A 24768-nucleotide genomic window follows, 5' to 3' on the forward strand; every position below is an offset into this window, starting at 1 on the left:
TCGGCCCTCTTCATTGTACACAATGAAGCCAGGGCTTTGTTGACGCCTCTGTGTTGCAAAGTAAAATTGAGGAGGTGGTCCACCTCAGATCTCTTCAGTTGGTGTACAATTCAGACAAAAACATTCAGTTTTGTCCCCACCTGGCCCCCTTCCAGGGATGAGGGGGAGAGAGAGTAGAAGCAGTCGTCAAACCAGCCAATGTAGAGTGTCAAAATAAGTCTTTAATCCTGTCTTAAACGTATCTACTGAGGTAGCGGCTCTGATATTCTTGCGGTAGGACATTCAGAGCTCTGTAGCCTGAATAGAAAATTTTGGCTCTTGGGGTCAGTAAAAGACCAGCATTTTGAGAATGAAGGTTTTGCAACAGAACACATGATACGACTCGGTCAACAAGATAAAGCACTAAGCCATGCAATATTTTAGTGGTTTGGAACAGAACCATGAAGTAGCATCCAAAGTGGACGAGGAGCCAATGCAAATTGTCTTGTACCAGGGTAATATGATGAAATATTCTTGTCTTTGTGAGGAGTCTATCTGGAGCCTATTTTTGCCAACTGTAGCGTTTTAGTACTAGACATAGGAAAATCAGGGAACAATACATAAGATAAGATGAGGTAGAACTTTATTGAACCCACGACGGGGAAATGTGTTCGTTTCAGCAGCCCAGCATAGAAAAATAAAGGAGAACAGCAATATAATAAGTAAACATTACAATAATAATGGTGCGAGGTAACAAACGAATATTTAATGATTTCTGCATCACAAGAATGGGACAAATCTTAGCAATATTGCTGTGGTGAAAAAATGCAATTCTAGTTATGTTCTTAGTGTGGTTTTGAAAGGAGAGAGTTTTGTTACAGAATCACTTTCGGTAAAAGTACATTTATGTATGTACCGTATTTTCCGGACTATAAGTCGCTCCGGAGTATAAGTCGCACCAGCCATAAAATGCCCCAAAAAGTGAAAAAAAACATATATAAGTCGCTCCGGAGTATAAGTCGCATTTTGGGGGCAATTTATTCGACAAAATCCCACACCAAAAACAGTCATGAACGAGTAACAACAGGCTAAACGATAGCAACAACAGGCTAAACGATAGGTATGCTAACGTGACAAACACAAACAAAGAGCTGAGAACGGGCCTGACGTAACATATAGAGTGATTAAGGACAACTATTACATGAATAACATGTTTATAAAACCATCAGTGTCACTCCAATTCATTAAATAGCAACAACAGGCTAAACGATAGGTATGCTAACGTGACAAACTCAAACAAAGAGCTGAGAACGGGCCTGACGTAACATATAGAGTGATTAAGGACAACTATTACATGAATAACATGTTTATAAAACCATCGGTGTCACTCCAATTCATTAAATAGCAACAACAGGCTAAACGATAGTTATGCTAACGTGACAAACTCAAACAAAGAGCTGAGAACGGGCCTGACGTAATATATAGAGTGATTAAGGACAACTATCACATGAATAACATGTTTATAAAACCATCAGTGTCACTCCAATTCATTAAATAGCAACAACAGGCTAAACGATAGGTATGCTAACGTGACAATCACAAACAAAGAGCTGAGAACGGGCCTGACGTAACATATAGAGTGATTAAGTACAACTATTACATGAATAACATGTTTATAAAACCATCGGTGTCACTTCAATTCATTAAATCCATCGATCGTTCTTTGTCAACTATAATACAACTGTATAACTATAATACAAGCCAATAATATTATCAAACCATCCGTGCACTTTAATTCCATTAAATCCATCGATCAAATTCCTCGTCCTTTGTCAACATCGCCGCGCGTGTGCCCTGACGTCAGCCTCGTCTTTATTCCACAGATCTACTATATAACTATATTGTAGCGTTAACAAAGTACAAGGATAGACGTGGGTTTGGTAAACGGCTCTTTATTAAACAAAACAAACTTCCAAGCGTGTGGCGGCGTGGACTTCCAGACAGACCGGGCGTGCGTAATGGCCATGTCCGAGCCCCGCGCACCGTTCGCGGACAACCACTCGGCCGAACGCCGGCCCCCGACTCAGTAGAGTAGGACCGGGCGTGCGTAAAAGCCATAATAGTTTTTCAAACCTTCTATGTCACTCCAAATCCTTAATTCCTTCAAACTCTTTGTCCTCCGTGTCACTTAGAAATGATCACCGCTAATGATGCCGGTAGTCCTTGTGTGGGCACGTTTGTATGTAAACAACCGCCGCGCCGCGCTACTGACGTCACTTGAAATAGTAATCCATTGGTACATCACGGTTCTCCAAACTTTCTTTCTGCTGCTCGATTACTGTTTTCAGCTGCATATTTTACAACTTGAAGTTTGTAACCTGCAAAATATGAGTTTCTTTTTGGTGCCATTTTTCTTAAGCCCACCCAGTTGATGAGTCACGGCCAACGGTGAAATTTAGAGTGCCCTCATCCAGTTTCGTCTGAAAATATATATTTTTTTGGTTGTTTTATCAAAGTCAAAGTCTGCTTTATCGTCGATTTTTTTTTTTTTTATATACTAAGACACACAAAGAGATTGAAATTACGTTCCCAATATCCCTCGGTGAGATGGTACACATATGCATACAAGCAACACAAAAAAAACCAAGAAGGCACAAACAATGAATAAATAAGAGTGTTGAATAAATGATAAATAAACAAATAATAATAAATAATAATAATAATAAATATAAGAGGAGCAAAAATGGAGCAAGTGTACATACAGCAGACAGTGGACTTGGATATGGTGCTTTAAAGTGTTAATTGCTTTATTTGATGTTTTCTCTATTTTTTATGTTTTGAATATGTTCAAGATAAAGATATAAAAGCATGTGAAGTGATCAACTATACTAAAAATAACATGGGAAGTGGTCAACTATACTTGTAAGTGATGTCTTAATGATCAAGTAAAAATTTGTGAAAAAAAATATATATAAGTCGCTCCTGAGTATAAGTCGCCCCCCCACCCAAACTATGAAAAAACCCGCGACTTATAGTCCGGAAATTACGGTATGTATGTACAGTATGGTTCAAGATGGCGGCACGTGCACACACAGCGGCCACTCTGTCCCGTTCAGTGTTTTGTGAGTGTTTATTGAGTGTTTGTCCGGCAGTTTTGTGTGTGTTCGTCTCGTGTGATACGTCGTGCTACTAGTGCAGCAGGCATGTTCTGCTCAACATCGGCGGAAGTGGGTTTTATGGCGTTCTGGACTTTGGTGCGGAGAGATTAAGGGCGCTCGGACTGCTTCGTCATGGAGCGACGCCGGACTGGCCTGCTCCTCCTGCGTCGTGAGCTCGGACTGCTCCGTCCTGGAGCATTGTTGGGATGCGTCGGCAGCGGGTCTGCGAGGAAGCGAAAGAGGGGCCAGTGTGGAGACGTCGGGCCAGGCTTGCGGCCAACCCAGCTCGCCCAGCCGTGCCTTCCATTCTCCTGGCGTACGTTCGTTCGTGGGACAAGATGCGTTGCGTTCGCCTGATAGGATCCACGAACCGGACAGTGCGTGCCTGCTGTGTGCTCGTGTTCACAGTGGCCTGGTTGACTGTTATCTTTCCGGACTCTGCTGTGCATCGGGAGCGGCTAGCGTGCTATCACTTATTGTTCGTAATTTCGATCTCTTTGTGTGTCTTGACATGCGGAGGAATTGACAATAAAGGAGACTTTGACTTTATCAAGACTTACAGCAGTGTCCTTCAATAGGTGCCAATGATGAGCAAGGCCAATTATCAAAATATCGGTTTAATCCATCTTGAGAAGTAAGAGTGACTGAGTGAATTGAGTCACATCCATTGTTTAATCTGAGCAACACACGCTTCGAAATTACAGCAATTACGCGGCTTTGTGCTTTCATTGATGTGGAATTTTCTCACGGCTGCTCTATTACCATAAGCCACTGTGTAATTGATGGCCCATACCTTGAATTGTTCCACGTATCTCTTCGTCAATTTTAGTCTTGGGGGTCTTTAGGCAAACTGATGCTGTTTGTTTTGCACAAACGAGTAGTATTTATATTTGCCAGAGGTACTAAGTACGTACTCTATTTACTAATGTTCTCTGGTTGGTTTACTGCTCCAGGGTACATATTTTACATATTTGATGGTCTCTGATTGGTTCATCGCTGTCATTTTACATATTTGGTGTATTACGTAGTGTTCTATGATTGCTGTCAGCTTGCATATTATGCACGTGTTGGTAGCCGCACAACAACACTTTGGAATTCGTCACACACAAAAGGTGCACCTTGTTATAAGGTGCCCTGGCGGTTTTGATCAAATCAAAGGCTTTTAAGTGCATCCTATGGATACTGGAAAATACGGTCTATATTTGTTGAAGGTAGTTAGTCCTAATGGGTTCAGCCTCTCTTTCACACAAACTTTATCACCATAATGAACCCCCCCATGTCTGCACAAATGTGTACGCACGCATGTACCCTTTGTGTGCACGTGTGCGAATGCGTCATCTTATTGAGTAAGTCTTAGTGAGGCAACACACTTGCCACCCCTCAGAAAAATTCCAAGCTCTGCTTCTGTCCTTGACTGACCTATGACCCAATTAATTATGCAATGGAGCCACGCCAAATTGCAGTTTGGCATCTATTTTTTAAACGTCTTTGGGTGGGTTAGAAGGTTTATCATTATTTGAATAATTTGGGGGGGTTAAAAGAAAGTTTTACAAAATTCAAATTCCTATCAATGAGTTTCAATTTATGCATTGTAGTTCGTCCAGTCCCTATGCCCCTTGAATGGTGAGGTTATTGTATCGAGTAGTCCTTGTTAATATACAGTAATATTTTCAGTCAATGACACTATCTCATTTTGTGCAGGATACCACTGTTAGAGCCAAGAATCTGCCTGTTGCATCATCTCCTGTGCAGATCTCTTCTGCTGCCCCAGTTCAAGCACATGGTAACTTTTTTTTTGCTCAATCAAATTAATTCACGGTGCTTTGGGGCCATCTTAAAAATACAGTTGTATTCCTGTTTCAAATTTGTATTCATCAGAAAAATCATACCAACTGTTTTAAAGATGTGACCCAGATTGTGATAAAATCAAGCTGATATCACATATTCTTTGTCAGTGACTTGGCAGGTTCAGTTTTCAGTTCAATGCCTATAGGCATTGAGCGATTTCAGAGAAAGCCTAAATGAGAAATTACTTGTATCTGAAATCATATAACCACTGTAGCTCAAGTTGGTAATTTCCCATTGAGAAATTCTAACTACTGCAAGAAAATTCAGATTGGGATCTGGTTTTGAAAGCCTCAGACCAAGCCAGTACCAAGAATCTGTGTGCAGTACAGTCTTTCAATTGTTCAAATCAGTAAAGTTGTCACATTAATCAATGTTTCATTCGTCTGGCAAGCCACACCCACTTATAAAGTGGGTCTCAAGAGTACGCCATTGATCGCGGCTGGGCCTTGGTTCCAAACTAGCCCAGGGACGTGCGGTCAGAGGAGGCCTCCCCTGCCATCATGAAAAGGGGAAAAACAAATTCAATTGTTTTTATTATAAAGTCATTTTCTTTTTAACCTCAATAATTTTGTATCATTTTGAACCAAAATCGCTGAATTTTTATCGTTATTTTGAAACCTAAGACTATTCGCTCGGAGGAGCCAACGTCAGTGCCTCCCCTGTCATGAACCTTGCCGCACGTCACTGAACTAGCCATACAGTTAAGATTTATTTGCTGAGATGTTTATTTCTTGCGCAAAATGGTGCAGGAGAGATGATAGTTTAGAATATATTTTGCATTCTTTGGTGAAATGGTGAATTCTTTGAGGATCATACTGTCTTCACTTGATAAAATAGTTTTCAAGATACTTTCTTACGTTCTTTTAGTAAGACAGGCATGTTGCCTTCTGAGGAAGGCAACATGAAGTTGCCGAAACATGTTAAGCAGGTAAACAACTGGCCTCTGTCTTACTAAAAGAAAGTATCTTTACATAATCATTGAGCATTAATTAAGTTTTAAATAACTAGAATTACATAGTGTCATTGAAACCCCAGCAGCTGATGGCACTGGAAGCATTTAGATGTGTTTGGATGTTGTAGTTTTGACGTCCTGATTGGTTATTTTCGCAGTCTGTCTGCTCAGGTTCACCCTGCATTGGAAATGCGTTTGATGAGACAACCCACGAGACTCAATCGTTGGTACAGCATTGAGTCTGGATTTCCAGGCTCGTGCAGACATATGCTTACATTTTACTCATTCAGCTGTGGTCTATATAAAGTCGAACAGAAATGGTTTTGTCTGAGTTCCTCATAATCATAGCATCACAGGCCCCTCTTTTACCCCTGATCTGAGTGTTTCAGAGCAAGCCATTTTGGCACGGTCTGTTTAAATGCAAATGAGATACTTCACACCCCGCTCCCTGCAGGCCGGAAAATATGCGCCTCACTTTCCGGTCGGTCATATTTGTAGTTTGTCAGCAGAGATACAGGTTACTTGCGGCACACATTTTTTGATTGATTAAAAAATATCAACAGCAGAAGACTTGTCCATCCAACCATACATAACACAAGAAAATAAATCCCCTCACAATACAGTGATCCCTCGTTTATCGCGGGAGATGCGTTGCAGAACCACCCGCAAAAAATGAAAATCTGCTAAGTAGAAATGGTATTTGTATTATTCAGAAATTTTAACACATTGTATTAACATTTTGAACACGTAGTGTTTGTAGTTGGCCGTTAGAGGGAATGAGTGTAATGCAAGTCAATTAGAAGAATGAGTTTCCTTTCCAAGCAATGAAAAGTGTCCATCTTCAAAAATACCGCATTATACTAACCCGGGGGATCATCATGCATAACAAAACTAAAGTTCGTGCCACCCTCCTCCTCGTTCTTTTGTGCCAGTAAAAGCGATAGATGCCATCAGGCCATCACAACAGTACCATTCAAGAAGTTGTAAATCGATGTTTCATCAGAAGAATTATGAAAACTGTTTATAATCGGCGTTATTTCCTTTAATTCATCACTCCAGTAAGTCAGAATTAATCTAACGCATTAAACTGTTTTAAACTGTACTCTATTTTTTTTTTTTTTTTCAGCGCTTCCACATCCCTACCCTGTTTTTCCAACGAATGTGCTTCCCAACCTTACCAATGTTGCTACACAGCCTGGTTTGCTAGGTAGTACACACACTTTTCAGGTGAGCTTTCCTCCTGTTTTGTCCAAATTTATTGGGCTTTCTTAAGGCTATGAAAGGAAATAAAAGTGGTTCTTTTTCATTATTATTCATTATTATTATTGTGTTGTTGCTGCTGCTGCTGTTTTAAAGTTCTACTCCAACACACAGACTTCTGTTCCTACAAATCAGCTCCAGTCTTTGAGCCAAATTTATCCTTCACGTGTCCCTTACATTGGTAAGATAAGAAAACTAGAAAAATATAAGAACATATATCAATGTTTATTTGTACATTTCAAACTATGTCCTCCAGGCTCCAGTGACGCGACTTCCTTCTTGATGATTGAGACTCGACAGCAAAATACAGAGATCCGGTTAGCTGTCGGAAAAGTAGCAGAAAAGGTTGATCAACTTGTATCAAAGGTACAAAATCCAAGGGAATGCAGAACATGGCTTCAACACAATCTGACCCTGCTTTCAACTTACATTATTTTATTTATTAGATAGATGACCTTCAAAGGCAGGGAACTGTCTCATTGGGCCTGTCTGGTATATCGATGGAGTCCTCAATGATCATACAAAATGTCCAAAGAATCATACAGGTATATAAAGTAAATATTTTCTAGTGTGACTGTGGCACCCAGTATAGTTCCTGCGACTGAATAATTTGGGATGTTTTCTGTGTTAATAATGTCTTTGCTCTTGATCAGGGCTGTCAAAATAATTTTAATTGTAAGCCACATCCATCCATCCATCCATCCATCCATCCATCCATCCATCCATCCATCCATCCATCCATCCATCCATCCATCCATCCATCCATCCATCCATCCATCATCCTCTACCGCTTATCCGGGGTCGGGTCACGGGGACAGTAGCTTTAGGAGGGACGTCCAGACTTCCCTCTCCCCAGCCACTTCGCCCAGCTCATCCCGGGGGATCCCAAGGCATTCCCAGGGCTAATTGAGAAACATAGTCTCTCGAGTGCGTCCTGTCATCCCTAGGGTCTCCTGCTGGTGGGACATACCCGGGACACCTCCCTGGGAAGGCGTCCAGGAGGCATCCTAACGAGATTCCCGAGCCATCTCATCTGGCTCCTCTCAACGTGGAGGAGCAGCGGCTTGACTCACAGTTCCTCATAGATGACCGAGCTTCTCACCCTATCGCTAAGGAAAAACCCGGATACTCTGCAGAGTAAACTCATTTCGGCCGATTGTATCCGAGATCTTGTTCTTTCGATCATTCGTGACCATAGGTGAGGGTAGGAGCGTAGATCGACCGGTAAATCGAGAGCTTCGCCTTTCGGCTCAGCTCCCTCTTCACCGCAACGGACTGGTATAGAGTCTGCATCACAGCAGACCAATCCGCCTGCTGATCTCACACTCCATCCTGCCCTCGCTCGTGAACAAGACCCCAAGATACTTGAACTCCTCCACCTGGGGCAGGTTCTCATCCCTGACCTGGAGAGGGCATTCCACCCTTTTCCGACTGAGGACCATGGTCTCAGATTTGGAGATGCTGGCTTTCATCCCGATCGCTTCACACTCGGCCGAAAACTGCTCCAGAGAGAGCTGGAGATCACGGCTTGAAGAAGGCGACAGCAAAACTTCGTCTGCAAAACGCAGAGATGCAATGCTGAGGTCACCAAACCGGACACCCTCAACACCTTGACTCCGCCTAGAAATTCTGTCCATAAAGGTTATGAACAGAATCATTGACAAAGGGCAGCCTTGGCGGAATCGAACTTACTGCTGGAAATGCGGACCAAACTCTGGCAACGGTGATACAGGGACTGAGCCGCCCTTATCAGAGGGTTCGGGACCCCGTACTCCCGCAGCACCCCCCACAGAACACGGGACACCGTCGAACGCCTTCTCCAAATCCACAAAACACATGTGGACTGGTTGAGCAAACTCCCATGCACCCTTGAGAATCCTGCCAAGGGTATAGAGTTGGTCCACTGTGCCACTGTTTTATGTTTTTTTTGGGGGGTATGGCGCCGCTGTGAGTGGCAGCCTCCCAGCAGTGTTCTCTCTTTTCCTCTTTATTTCCTTCTTTTTTCCTTTTTCTTTTTTTCTATTTGTCTATTCGGCGATGCTGGTGCCTTCTACCGCACCTCGACGTCTGCAAATGGCTTTCGGATCGGATATTTTTTTTCCCTGGATCCAGGATGGCTGCGCACATCGGTCGGGACCGGCGTGACTCTACGACGGCTTCCTGCTCATCCGGCCGGTGTTGACCGGGTCCCTCGCCTTGGCCTCGCAGCCGCAACCCCTGTGGGGAGTCCGCTCCCTCGTGCTCATCAGAACCAACAACCTTCGCCGTGCCAGCCCCATGATGACGATCTGCATGTGCCCCGACTGGGTACCCAGGATGCTGCTCACACGTTTGCCTGTTTTGTGATGTTTTACTTATTCACGACCGCAGTCCATTGGGCGCCGTTGAACTTGGCTGCCCTTACACCTGTTTATGGACCCCGTGGAGGCTATTTTGTGTGTTTTGGGGTGTTCTTTGGTGTTGGGGGGGCTGGTTGGCCGCTGTTAGTTTTTTTTTCCTTTGTTGCTTTGCTTTGATGGCTTTTAACTTTCGCACTTACTGACTTTCTTTGTGGCGTCGTCGTGTGGCAGCCTTATAAGAGCCTATTGAGTTGCACTCATGCTATCTGTGTGTCTTTTATATACCCGCTCTGTGGTATGAATACTGCTGGGGCCTGAATTTCCCCAGCCCCAGGATCAATAAATGTTCAATCCATCAATCAATCAAGGACAAAAACCACACTGCTCCTCCTGAATCTGAGGATAGACCTCCCAACGGACACTTCTTTCCAGCACCCCTGAATAGACCTTACCAGGGAGGCTGAGGAGTGTGAATCTTGTCTGCCAATCCAGAGGCAACGTCCCTGATTTCCACACAATGTTGTAGAGGTGTGTCAGCCAGGACAGCCCCACAACATCCAGAACCTTTAAGAATTCCGGGTGGATCTCCGAGATGTTTAACTTCTGTGACTTCGTCCCCAGGCATCAGAGAGTCCACCTCAGAGTCTCCAAACCCTGCTTCAACAATGGAAGGCATGTCGATGAAATTGAGGAGGTCTCAGAAGTATTCTTCCAACCGACTCACGAGGTTCTGAATTGTGGTTCAGCAGCACACCGTCTCCACTGTTCACAGTGTTAACGTTGCACTGCTTCCCCCTACTGAGACACCAGATGGTGAACCACAATTTCCTCGAAGTCGTCTGGAAGTCATTCTCTATTGCCTCGCAACCGCCAAAGTCGCGTTCCGCTTGCCCATCCGGTACCTGTCTGCTTCCTCCAGAGTCCCACAGGCCAAAACAGCCTGATAAGACTCCTTCAGCTTGACGGCATCCCTTACCGCCGGTGTCCACCAGCGGGTTCGGGGATTGCCGCCACGACAGGCACCAACGACCTTACGGCCACAGCTCCGGTCGGCCGCCTCAACAATGGAGGCGCGGAACATGGTCCACTCAGACTCAATGTCCCCCACCTCCATCGGGATGTGGGAGAAACTCTTCCGGAGGTGGGAGTTGAAGCTCTTTCTGACAGGGGATTCTGCCAGACGTTTTCAGCAGACTCTCACAGTACGTTTGGGTCTGCCAGGTCGGACCGACATCTTCCCCCACCATCGGAGCCAACCTACCACCAGGTGGTGATCAGTTGACAGCTCTGCCCCTCTCTTCACCCGAGTGTCCAAAACATGCAGCCGGAAATCACACAATCGACACAACTACAAAGTCGATCATCGAACTGCGTCCAAGGGTGTCCTGGTGCCAAGTGCACAAGGGTGTCCAAAACATGGAGCTGGAAATCCTATGACGCAACTACAAAGTCGATCATCGAACTGCGTCCAAGGGTGTCCTGGTGCCAAGTGCACAAGAAATGGTCACGGTCCCCCTTTTTTTTTTTGTCGTGAATACATTTTCAAGTAGTGTTTTAAGTGGACGATATTCAGACTGTACGAAGCTAAACGCGCTAGTGATTTCATTTCCATTATTTAAGTGGACGATACACAGACTGTATGAAGCTAATCGCGCAAGTGATTTTTATTGCCATGACTAATTTAAAGGGGCTTGATAAGAAGTAGTTCGGCTATTTGATCTCTATGACTGCTTTAATACACTGTTATGGATAGCTAAGACTGCAGCTGATTCGGAAAGGGGGAAGTTCACAGAAGCACCTCATCCACACAGGCACTCAAGTCAGAGCGTGGCCGTACACAGTAGTAGAATAAGTGGCTGCTTTAATCTCTCTTCCATCCATTTCACATTGTATCAAAATTACTTACTCAGTCCGCCTGATATTGTGATCTGAATATTGCATCTCTTTTTATATAAACGTTAACAGACTTCGATGAAGGGGACAGCATTCAAGGACGACAGGTGAATGGTCCCCTTAGCTGCCCAAAAACATGCCTGATGTTAATTACCGTATTGGCCCGAATATAAGACAGTGTTTTTTGCATTGAAATAAGACTGAAAAATTGGAGGTCGTCTTACATTCGGGATCTAGACATTATACCCATTCACAATGCTAGATGTCGCCAGATATCTTTAAAGCGAATGTTGAACTAAACTCCCCAGGCCAAAGCAAACCCCTGTCACGAAGAATAAAAACAAAAATAGCGGTAGCACGAAGAAGACAAACAAAAAATAGCGGTAAGAAAGAAAAGAGAAGAAAATAAGAGAAGAGATAACAGAAAATGGAGAAACATAGCGACAATCTGGAGAAAAGTGGGTCGAAGATTGGCCAGGTTAACTGGCAGCTGAGGAGAAGTTATGATGCAAACTTCAAGATGATGGTGATAATTGAGGCAGAGTCTTCAAACAATTGCAAAGCGGCTGTGAAATATGGTGTCACAGATTGTAATGTACGGAGATGGAGAGCTCAAAAAGATCGCCTAAAAAATGTTCACAATCGGAGAAAAGCTTTTCGTGGTCCTCAGAGCGGCTGCTTTCAAGAGATCAACAGGAGGGTGTGCGCGTACGTGGACGAGAAACGAAATGACGGGATGCCCATCAGCAGAGCTGTCATTCAGCTCAAGGCCATGGAAATAGCCAAAGAGCTAAACATACCCACCGCTGACTTCAAAGCAAGCCTCGGTTGGTGTAAAAGAATGATGCGGCCTAACAGACTAACAGTGCGACGCAGCTAGCCAGCGCCTGCCCTCTGACTTTGATGGTTAGTGTAGTTATTGTAATTTTGTTGTTTTATCACAGTAGATTGGTTTTATTACATTTCAAAAACCAGAAGCCATTCATTTAGAAATGTGATTACCCTTTACATATTTAAATGTTCAGATATTAAGATGTGATAGTTTTTGCATGATTTGAATGAGGCAAAATAACATGCTTTTTCTCTCAAATATATTGTTATAATCATTTGTTTCAGATGTACTGTAATTATTTTCTGTATAAAAATTACATTTGGTGTTCAAAAAGTCTTTTTTCAAATTTGAGTCTTGAAAAAGAGGGGGTCGTCTTATAATCAGGGTCGTCTTATATTCGGGCCAATACGGTCGTGTGACAAAGGACCGCTTCAGCTCCCTAAATTAAAACAAAAAAGCCTTCCTCTAAAATGCACTTTCGGGATTACCAAAATAACCAAATTCTGGACCCCAAAGTCTGCAAGAAATTGAGTTTTAGCTGTATTTGTAAGTACAGTGGAGCCTCGGTTTTCGAACACAATCCGTTCCAGAAGGCTGTTCAAAATCCTCATCATATTTTCCCATTACAAATAATGGAAAAAAGAATAATCCGTTCCAAGCCCAAAAAAACTGCCTTTTTTAAGCATTTTTCCATTTGGGCATTTTTGTCCAATCGCGCAACTGCAGCGCACCGCCTAACGCGCAACCGTAGAGCGTCGCTGACCACGCAACTACACCACGCTGGTCGCATTATTGTGACAGAGCCGTCGTTGAAATTTAGAAAATATTTTTAAAGTCTTAATGTACTTTCCTAAATTCAAGTGGACATCAGTGCGCAGGGAGCTTAATTTTGTCCGATCGCGCAACCGCAGCGCGCCGGGCGCTCAGTGTCGCATTGCTTTAGGAGCGTCTTTGTGTTTTAGGATGGCTTTACTGCTCCCACTTGCTTCCTTTGGAGGCATGATTTGACTTGATGCAATCCTCAGAGTATCGAGAACGTAATAACGAACGGAGTCAGTTGGCATGCGGGTCCTCTCGGCTCATCTCGCGAGGTTCGACAACCAAATTTCGTCCGACATCCGAAGCAAAAAAGTCTCGAATTTTTTGTTCAAATACCGATTTTTTCGAGAACCGGGACGTCCGAAAACCAAGGCGCCACTGTATTACCGCATTTTCTGCACTATAAGGTGCACTTAAAAACTTTAAATTTACTCAAAAAATCACAGTGCGCCCTATAATGCAGAGCGCCTTATATATGGATCCACTGATGAATTTGTTGATCTATACTGGTTGTGTCCACAGCGCTCTGCCAAAATGTTTCAGTCCGTTTCAGTTCGACTAGTAAATTACAAGGTCGCATCGCTTTCAGCATTACGGCATCACTGAAGTAAGGTACATGCATGACATTTAAAAAAAAAAAAAAAACATTCTTCTATAGGCTAGAATCCCTCCCATCGCGTGATTGATATACAGGTAAGCCTGTCGGGAGGCAATCACAGTGAACCCCCCCCCTCACCGCAGCTGTTTGGATGCGCATACACAAGTCCGGCACCAAAGCTAACAAGCTGCATAATAATAAACTTAACTCCAGCGTATGGTTTAAGCACCCTTTCTCACTGTCATGGCATTCGAGTATGACCGAGTGGCAATGTTGTTCGTCAGTTAGTGCTGAATGACTTACATTTTCACATTGTAGATATGTCTCCAAGATTATTATAATACAACATACTGCACAGTGTGTAATAAAATTACACAATTAGAAGGTAGTTTTCTTCACTTTTTTAATCGCTACTAGAACTGCTGAACTTTACTTGTAAATCAGAGATGCTTCAAATAGTGGCTGTTGTGTGCTGACTTCCATTTAAGATGAGTTTGAATGTGATTATTAATAATGTTTCAGCATACTGGATGTGGTATATGTATAGAATAATCCTGGGGATTTTCATCACCACCTGGCTACTTGCCCGGTCATGTGATACACTGTTAGAAAAAACTGAGTTCCTGGAAATATAAATACTGCCCAACATTTTGGGATGCAGTCTTATCTCCAGGCTCAGCATACACTGAAATCTGACAGGTGCAAAGGAATGATTCAGGGTTAACTCTTAATGCAACACCCATACCCAGGAAGAGTGTGTGCCCAATTGTGCAACATTATCTAAGTTGCTTATGTCTATTTCTTTCTCAAAAACATTTGTTTTCATTTGAGTACAAGTTATATTTCACATGAAAGATGTACCAAAAAAACAAAATGAAAAGTTGCTGGTTTTTTTTCTTCTCATTTTTCACAAACTGGGATTTGAATAGTGGTGTCTGTATGTTTTATGTCCACTGTATAATGTTCATTTTTTGTTTATAGGAAAATGAATGTTTAAAGAAAGAATTATTCGAAAAAGGCTCTCGTATTGAGGAGCAAAACCGCAGGATAAGTGAAGTATTCAACCAAAGCCAAAGGTGAGTTTGAATATTTTTGAATTGTCTCATCTTTTCCTGTCTGTAGACCATGTATCACGCCTAGTCATATCTCATGTAGGTATATGGACCATAGCAACACGCATTTGGAAAAGAGAAATGACTCCCTCAAGTCTTCAGGTGAACAGAATCAAGTTAAACTCCTGCAGGCTGAACAAGACAAGGTCAGTGTTGCTAATCACAACCAAAGTGTTCGCAGAGAAAACAGAAGTAGAGATGTTTACCTGGCTTCATAAAAGATATTTAGGGTGCGTTAAGAAATTCACTCTGAGGCCCGTGCACTTCTCTTAGAGGGGATGTGTTATCCAAACGCAGCCAGCGTTGGTGCATTGTGTCCTTTGTCAGAGCGTCGACTGTGCATACTGGCACTCCAGCTTTGGTCCACTCTCAAAGCATGTTTTCAAACGCGACCTTCATTTTAGTCGTACTGTATTTATTTGGATAATTCATTGGTCCCCTCCATCAGTCCTCACCATACCATGGTGGACGGCTTTGCGTGTCCCAGTGATCCAAGGAACTAAGTTGTCTGGCTTTATGCCCTGGCAAGGTCACCCATGGGAAACAGGTCCTAGCTGAGAGACCAGACAAAGCACGGCTCATAGAATCCCTTAAAATGAGTGACAATATGGATACATTTTCCCTTGCCCGGACGAGAGATCGCCGGCCTCTCCTGGAGCCAGGCCTGGAGGTGAGGCTCGTAGGTGAGCGTCTGGTGGTCTTCACCCATGGGGCCTGGCCTGGTACAGCCCGAAAAGTTAACATGGGTCCCCTTTCCCATAAACTCACCCCGTGTGGGAGGGGCCAAAGGGCTCAGGTGCGTAGTGAGTTGTGCGGCGCTCAAAGGCTGGGACCTCGGCGGTCTGATCCGCAACTACAGAAGTAGTTCTAGGGATATGGAATGTCACCTCTCTGACAGAGGTAAGTTTGAACTTCCTGCTGAAGCTGCTGTCCCCGCGACCTGAGCCCGGATAAGCCGTGGATAATAGATAGATGGATGGTTTTAATTCCCAGTTGTCATTTGTACTTTTATAAATGGTTCAGTCATTATTGTGATATGAGGTTTCGTTTTGGGTTGAGGTCTCTATCTTGCATACTGTCACTGTATCTTCTTGATTATCCTCCAGATTCAATTAAAGGAAGAACTCGCATCAGCCACAGCTAATCTTTCTCAAATGCAACTAGAGGGTTTGACACATTCACAGAAGATTTTAGAGCTGCAAACTAAACTGAGCACAAGTCTGCTTGACTGTGAACGCCACTCTAAACACATCAGTGATCTGGAATCACAACTCGAAGGTTAGTGTTAATACCCATATATACATATTGCTGCCAAAATTAGGTATTGACTGTGCAGTTCTGTGATTTTAGACTATCTCACTGTTATGATGTATTAATTTAATTGCTGACCCAGCCAATGGTATCTCAATTACTTACCTTCCAGTGGAAATACAAGCTTGATTAAAAAATTTCAGATTCAAACCCGTCCTATGGACTATTGTTTTGATCATGACCCATAACTTGTAAGCAACGGTGAAGGGTAGGAACATAGGTGACCTGTAAATCAAGATCTTCACCTTCCGGCTCAGCCCCTCTTCACCACTACGGACCAATACATAGTCTGTATCACTGCAAACGCTGCACCGATCCACCTGTCAATCTCGCTCTCCATCTTCCCCTCACTTGTGATCAAGACCCCAAGATACTTGAACTCATCCTCTTGGAACAGTATCTCATCCCCCACCTGGAGAGGGCACTCCACCCTATTACGACTTAGGATCGTTGTCTCATTTTTGGAGTCGCTGATTTTGATCCCATCCGCTTCACACTTGGCTGTGAATCGCTTCAGTGAGAGTTGAAGATTGCCACTTGAAGAGGCTAACAGTACCACACCATCTAAAAGAGTAGAGAAACTGAGACCACCAAACCGTACAACCTCAACACCTTAGCTGTGCCTTGAAACATTTTTCATAAAAGTGATTAACAGAATCTGTGACAAAAAGTAACCTTGGCAGAGTCCAACCCTCACTGATAACAAATCCGACTTATTGCCGTAAATGCGGACTAAACTCTAACATCTGTTGTACAAGGCTCAAACAGCCCATCCTACGGCAGCTCATCCACCACAAGATCCTTCGCGCACATGGTGGAAGGCCTTCTCTAAGTCCACAAAGAATATGTAGACTTGTTAGTGAACTCCCATGCACCCTCACACACTTGGTGGTTCCATCAACACGTTTCGGGTTTGTCCCCACGACAGGCACCAATCACCTTACGGCCAGCTCCGATCAGCCACCTCAACAATGGAGGCACAAAACAAGGTCCACTCGGACTCAAAGTCCGCCACTTCCTCGATGATGTGGGCGAAGTTCTGCCGAAGGTGGAAGTTGAAACCCTTTCTGACAAGGGATTCTGCCAGTCGTTCCCAGCAAACGTTTGGGTTTGTCAGGGCAGACCAGCAGCTTATCCCACCATCAGAGCCAACACACCATTCGGTGGTAATAAATTGTTAGCTGTGTCCCTCTCTTTACCGAGCGTTGAAATCATGTGGCCACAAAGTTGATCATCGAATTGCAGCCTAGGTTGTCCTGATGCCATGAGCACATACAGACTGGCAAGGTCACCAACCAAGCTCTTTCTGCACCCGACCCTTTTGGCCTTTACACAGGAGGGAAGATCTTGTGAAGGGGGACCCACATTTTTCATTCGGTCTGAGCATGACTTGGTGCCATGGGTGCAGGCCCGGCCACCTGACACTTGCCTTCAAGCCCCACCTTCAGGCTTAGCTCCAAAGAGAGACCCTGGTAGCCGGCATTCGGGAAAAGGGAAACCGAAGCCATTTTTTATTTGTTTTACAATGGGGGGGGGATACTTTGTCTGGTCCCTCATCTGTGACCTCTTCACCAAGGGTGACCCTGTCTTATAAATCCTTTATAAGTGCTAAATGTGAATTCAAACAGCCTGGAGTGTTCCTTTAATGGTGAAGTAATTTCAGAAAATGCCAAATGCAAGTTATGCTGTTTAAATAAGGTTCAACTTTCAGGCCCAGACTTTGCTCCTAGGATTATTGAGATACTCAATCACCTCCACAATGACAAGGGGATAGCTCATGGAGGGGAGAGTTAACTGTATTGGAAACATGGCCTCTTAAATCTAAAAATCAGAGATCACCAATCTCATATTGTAAAGGATATAACAAACATATGTCATAATCACTGATGTAACATTGTGATTATGTGCTTGTATGTGTCAGAGCTGAAGGAAATATCAGAAAGATCCCAGTCTCAGTACCGTGAAGAGATGCAAAGACGCAAGGAGCTAGAGCTGAAGCTCAAAAACATGGAGGGGGAAGTTAATGACCTGAAGACAAATCAAGATGGCCTAAAACAAGTGAGTGCCCTTCAAAATGTCTATTCCTACTGAGTGGATCACTACTGTGCCATCTGTGTTAATGATATTTGGTTTATATACACTGGGTGAGAATCTCAGAGTGGTGCTGGGTTTAAAAATTGCTTTTATTTTTTCATGAGCCGATATCGATACATTAAACCATAAATGGATTTGTAACCCACATAAAAACATAAGTTTGGAAAACCTGTGTGCCATTTAGGGATAATATCTCATTCTGCCACAGGGTGGCACAAATATCGCTAATGCGTTGTCAAGGAGACAGTCTAGTGAGCAAGCGTTCTCCTGTGAAAATAATACAAAAACAACTATTAACTCACTCATATCAGTCTCTAAATAGTTAGGACAACAAAATGTACCCCTATATTGAAGTGAGGAGCTGTTCTCCATCGAATGAGCCCTCACGTTTAGCTTCGTCAAGCAAGGCCTCCGCTTCCTAAGAGCTTAGACCTCAATGCTAATGTGCTATACTAAGGTGTTTTAGTCTAATTATTTGGTTAAAACCAATCAAAGTCTTAAAAGTATTGAACACTATTTTGTGATGTTGTTCTGATTCATGTTTTACTGTGATAAAATGAAAAGAGGATTCTAGTTGGCGATTTGCATGATGCTTACGATAATTGTAAGTGCTTAGCTGCTACGCTATCACGTACATAACATGTAGGACTTAGGTGGTAGGCGGAGGGCATATTTCATTCATTTTAAAGATCCCCATCAAAGAAGGACATATTTTTTGTTAACATCCTGTTCATCTTTCAGCAAATCAAAGAAAAATGGTTGGCACTCTTACCTCCACATTTTTTATTCATCGGCAACTCTATGTAGGATACTGGGTCCAGCAAACCAAGCAGACAGCTATGCCGGGGTCCTACATCCATTACATAGTTGTAGTTATTGTCCAATGACAAGCCTTGTGATGTGTTTTGTTTCAGTCTTTTTTCTCTTTCATTTGCCGGTGTCGGAATATGTCTGCAGTTTGGATCCAGTCAGTGTTTGCATTTAATGTTAACTTTAAACAAGCTCTATCAGAGTTGATAATCTGCTATGCCTGTTAAAGATCACATGACAGACCTAGGCACTTTACTAAAATAACATCACTTTGTTGCATTAATAATATAGTCAAACCTCAGTTTTCGACCACAATCCGTTCCAGAAGGCGATTCGAGAAGCGAATTTTACGAATTCCAAATCTATTTTCCCATTACAAATAATGGAAAAACATTTCATCCGTTCCAAGACAAAAACCCCCGCCTTTTTAAAGCATTTTTTCATTTGCGCATTTTTGTCTGATCGCGCAACTGCAACGCACCGCCGAACGCTCAACCGTAGCACGCCGCCGACCGCTCAACTGCACCGTGCTGGTCGCATTATTGTAACAGAGCTGTCGCTGTAATTTAGGAAATATTTTAAAAGTCCTGATGTACTTTCCAAAATTTAAGTGGACCTCAGTGCGCAGAGAGCTTAATTTGGTCCGATCGCGCAACTGCAGCGCACCGGGCGCTCACTGTCCCATTGCTTTAAGAGCGTCTTTGTGTTTTAGGATGTCTTTACTGCTCCCACTTGCTTTCTTTGGAGGCATGATTAACGGTTAATAATCCTCAAAGTAACGAAAATACAATAACAATGGAGTCAGTCGGCATCCTGGCCGCGCGGTCGGGTTTTCTCGCGTACTCTCGGCTCATCTTGCGAGGTTCGACCTCCGAAATTTGTTTGACAACCGAAGCAAAAAAATCTAGAATTTTTCGTTCGAATTCCGATTTGTTCGAGAACAGGGATGTTCCAAAACCGAGGTTTGACTGTAGTAATAATAATAATAATAATAATACATTTAATTTAGAAGCACCTTTCAGGTCACTCAAGGTCACTTTACAAAGAGTTAAAATAAGTTAAAAACAAATTAAAACAATAGCATTCAGTAAAAAATGTGAAAAACATGTTAAAAAACAACATTAAGGTGAACAAGAATAGAGGAGGAGTGGGGGGTGAGAGAGGGGCGGAGGCGATTGATATTGCGAAGATGAAAGTAAGCATTGCGGGTGGTGGTGTTGATATGGGAAGCGAAGGGGAGTGTGCCATTGAGGATGATACCCAGACTCTTAACCTGGGGAGAGGGGGAAACTAAGGGGGGAGAAACTGTCAACTTTCGATAGAGTGGATTTACAACCAACTAAAAGGATTTCAGTTTTATCACTGTTAAGTTTGAGAAAGTTGGAGGTGAATCAGTTTTGTATTTCGGAGAGGCAGTGAGTCAGAGAAGAGGGAGGGAGGGTGGAGTTGGGTTTGGTGGAGAGATAGAGCTGGGTGTCATCCGTGAAGCAATGACAGAGGACTTTAAATTTACGGAAAATAAGACCAAGGGGGAGGAGGTAAGTGATGAAAAGGAGGGGACCCAGGACAGAGCCCTGGGGGACACCAGTGGAGACAGGGGAGGATTGGGAACGGAAGGATTTAAGTTGGATGAACTGGGTGCGGCCTGAGAGGTAGGATTGAAATCAGTCGAGGGGTGTACCAGAGATACCGATAGAGGTTAGTCTATTGAGGTGGATGGAATGAGAGATAGTGTCAAAGGCCGCACTCAGGTCAAGGAGGATGAGGACGGAGAGTAAACCGGAATCAGCTGCAGTGAGGAGGTCATTGGTGATTTTTAGAAGGGCTGTTTCGGTGCTATGGCGGGGCCGTAAACCAGACTGGAACTGTTCAAATAAGTTATTTCGTGAGAGATGAGACTGAAGTTGAGAGGCAACATTTTTTTCGAGAATTTTAGAGATGAAAGGTAAGTTGCAAATGGGGCGGAGGTTATTGAAATTGTTGGGATCTGAAACAGCATTTTTAAGAATTGGGAAGACAGCATCGGTTTTTTATTGTAAGGGAACATAGCCATTACTGAGAGAGGAGTGGATGATGGCAGTGATAAGAGCAGTGAGTAGAGGCAGGATATAACCAGGGCAGTAGGAAGTGGGTCTAACTGACATGTAGATGATTTGGATTTGGAGATGAGAGCAGAAATAGCAGAGGGATCAGGGAGTTGAAATGAAGAAAATGGCAGACTGTACGGGAGAGGTTCAGAGGAGTCGGGAGAAGGGGAAGAGGGGCTCCGTTGCTGGTGGATTTTGTCAATTTTTTGAGTAAATAAAAAAAGGAATGAGTTGCAAGTGTCAGAGGAGTACAGGTGGGGGGGGGGTAGGAGATCTGGGGGTTGATGAATTTTGTTGAGTGAGAAAAGAGCCTTAGGGTTACCACGGTTGGATGAAATGAGACTGGAAAAGTAAGTGGATTTGGCTGAAGCAATAGAGTCCTTGTACTGTAAAATGTGGTTTTTGTACATGTCCTGGTGAACAGTGAGACCACTCTTTTTATGGAGGCGTTCAACTTGACGTCCTTTGCACTTCATGGAGCGGAGAGCAGGGGTGAACCAGGGGGCAGAATGGGTGAAAGAAACAGACTGGGTTCTGACTGGAGCGAGGGAGTTAAGAATGTTTGTGAGTGAGTTGTTATAGTGGAGAACCAGTTCATCAGGGGAGGAAGAATTTAGGTCTGGTAAAGAGGCAATAGTGGAGGAGAGGATGTCAGTATTTATGTCCTTGATGTTACAGAATGAGATGAGACGAGGTGGCTTGGTTATGGAGAGGCAGAGTGGGACTTTAAATGAGAGGAGGAAGTGGTCTGTGATGGGGAGATGATACAGGTGGAGGGAGTGAGACCGGAGCAACAGATTAAATCCAGTGTATGGCCTTTAATGTGGGTAGGGAAGTCGGTGAAGATGTGAAAACCGGCGCTCTCAAGGCAGGATGAGAAGTCACAGGTGAGGGGGAGAGAAGTGTTGTCCATATGGATGTTGAAATCGCCCAGTAGAATCACGTTAGGTGAGCGTGTGGAGAGATGGGCAAAAAGAGCTGCAATGTCATTTAAAAACTCGGGGTGGGGCTTAGGTGGACAGTAAACAGTGGCGACAATGATAGTAATAGGACCGGACTGTTTGCATGCAATGCACTCAAAGGAGCTGCATGTAGGGACAGAGAGAGCGGTGACTTTCCACTTCTCGTGGTGAATTATTGCAAGACCACCCCGCGACCAGAGCCATGGGTTGCAAGATGTAAACAAACCCCGGAGGTGTAGCATCGTTGATTTGTGAAAAGTCAGTGGGCTGCTGCCACGTCTCTGTCAGAAAGAGAAAGTCGAATTTGCGTTCAGTGATGGAGTCCTGGACGAGGTGGCCTTTGCTCGTGAGTGAGCGGATGTTAAGGAGCCCAAAGTTGACGGTGGAGTTGTCATTCTTGACAGTAGCGTTAGCCGACCTGGGTAGGGTGGGTAACACACTGTGGTCAACCCGGCGGGCGCCGGTGTTTCTTAGAGGACGACGGGTGGTCGACCAGAAGGATTTTATTAGCTTGGAGTTGTCAGTTTGAAAGTTCCGGCAAGAGCCCTGGTGGATATATCTGTGGCGAGGCAGGAGAGCGTTGCCCCGGAGGCACAGCACTGCAGGCGGAGGCTCAGACAGGTGGAAGCGTAGCCGGAGGAGCTCAGCAGCCAAGTACTGGTGAAGCCCAGACATAAGTCCGTGGAGCATCGACAGCGTAATCCAAACAAGTACAGACCAGAAAATCGAGGACACCATTTAACCAGAAGCCAGATGAGTTTACTAAGCACAGTAAAACAGGTGAGTAGCGGCAGCAAGATGCGCCAGCGTGCACTCAGACCGAAAGCATTTCAACATCAACTTAACTTCATCAACTTCAGAAATAAAATATTTGGTCATTAAGCGAGTGACCGCTCAACAAAAAGGCTTGGAACCTCCTCCACTGATGGTGCCTTGAGGGAACATAGGAACTAAAGCAAATGGAACTCAACACTTATATATGCCATATTTATTGCATTAATTCATGTGCTAACATGAAAAGTCAATGTTTGTTGATATTTAATATAAACTTTGGCAGATATGCTTGCATAATAACGTGACTTATCGGCCGTGACTCCATTGAAAAATAAAACGATAACTTGCTGCAGGCACTTTTGACAGCTTCCGTTCATCGAATGTCCTCATCAAGGTTCCTGTGAGCGTCAAGCTGTCCACACTGAACGCATAGATACGCGTTATGTACACCATATCCGTTGAGAAAATTGTTTTTTTTATATATGGGGGGGGAGCGGCCGGCTAGCTGGCCGGGAAATATTAGCCTCGGCAACTCGCGGGCATTCCCCCGCCCGCTGCGACGGCATATATATATATGTGTGTGTGTGTGTGTGTGTATATATATATATATATATATATATATATACACATACACACACACACACACACACACACACACACACACACACACACACATATATGGACTGTCTCAGAAAATTTGAATAAAGTTAATTTCTGCAGTTAAAAAAACAAAAATGTCATACATTCTGGATTCATTAAAAATCAACTGAAATATTGCAAGCCTTTTATTATTTTAATATTGCTGAATGTCATACAGCTTAAGAAAACTCAAATATCCCATCTCAAAATATTAGAATATTTCCTCAGACCAAGTAAAAAAAAAAGATTTATAACAGCAAAACAAAATCAAACATTTGAAAATGTCCATTAATGCACTCAGTACTTAGTTGGGAATCCTTTTGCACAGAGAACTGCAACCAATGTGGCGTGGCATGGAGCCAATCAGCGTGTGGCATTGCTGAGGTGTTATAGATGCCCAGGATGCTTCATTAGCGGCCTTTAGCTCATTTGCATTGTTGGGTCTGGTGTCTTTCAGCTTCTTCTTTAATATAAGAGTAAATATATTGTTACAATATCCACACAAGACTTTTATGAACCTTTGTGTGCCCTGCAATTGGCTGGCAATCGGTTCAGGGTGTCCCGATGACAGCTGGGATAGGCTCCAGAACGCCCGCGACCCCCGTGGGGACAAGCAGTATAGAAATTGGTGGATTGAGTAAATATGTTGTTACAATATCCACACAAGACTTTTATGAACCTTTTTTGAAGTGTAAACGTGCTGGCCATTTGACATGCCCACGCAGCCCAGCGCGAGGGCATCCGCACACGACTTACCGTATTGGCCCGAATATAAGACAAGTTTTATTTCTTTGAAATAAAACTGATAAAGTAGGTCGACTTACAATCGGGGTCTAGACATAGGCTTTTTTCAAACTTGAGTCTTGAAAAAGAGGGGGTCGTCTTATAATCGGGGTATTTTTATATTTGGGCCAATACGGTATATCATTTTATTTTTATACACTCTATTGTACTTTTAAATACGTTATTGTACTTGAAACACTTTTTTAAACATTTAAAAGTGTAAAGGTGTCATTGCTGCGCTCTGCATTTGCTGTGCTGACCGGCATCTGCACAAGACGTTTATAATTTTTAACTTTATTATACTTTTTAACACTTTATTGTATCTTTAAATCTTTTTTAAATAGCTTTAAAAAGCTTGGTACATCCTTCTGCTTCAATGACGCACAACGCGAGCTCGCTGACCGGCTCGTCAGCTTGCCTCGTAGTCCTGCTCTGCAGGCATTCCAGACCTCCTTGTGTCCTTTAAAGTTTCCCCAAATAAAGAGCCCATGTTGCATTTGGTTGTCCTGCTTCATTTG

The 24768-nt window shown here is 43.5% G+C and overlaps 1 protein-coding gene across 6 annotated transcripts in view; it reads left to right on the forward strand.

Annotated features, from left to right (window-relative positions):
- Positions 1-24768, forward strand: part of fkbp15b (FKBP prolyl isomerase family member 15b) — a 109374-nt gene that overhangs the window by 58751 nt on the left and 25855 nt on the right. For 3 of the 6 annotated variants that reach the window (XM_088377482.1, XM_088377481.1, XM_088377477.1), the window contains exons 13-20: positions 4839-4920; positions 7064-7164; positions 7294-7563; positions 7644-7742; positions 14660-14754; positions 14834-14936; positions 15897-16068; positions 18023-18159. In XM_088377482.1, the coding sequence (XP_088233608.1) occupies positions 4839-4920; positions 7064-7164; positions 7294-7563; positions 7644-7742; positions 14660-14754; positions 14834-14936; positions 15897-16068; positions 18023-18159 (1059 nt within the window). The remainder of the gene's footprint in view (positions 1-4838; positions 4921-7063; positions 7165-7293; positions 7564-7643; positions 7743-14659; positions 14755-14833; positions 14937-15896; positions 16069-18022; positions 18160-24768) is intronic. The other 3 variants (XM_088377479.1, XM_088377480.1, XM_088377478.1) reach the window with 3 other exon arrangements.

The sequence above is a fragment of the Syngnathus floridae genome, chromosome 5 (assembly GCF_059516105.1).
Source record: "Syngnathus floridae isolate MCC-2025c chromosome 5, RoL_Sflo_1.0, whole genome shotgun sequence".
Lineage (NCBI taxonomy): Eukaryota > Metazoa > Chordata > Actinopteri > Syngnathiformes > Syngnathidae > Syngnathus > Syngnathus floridae.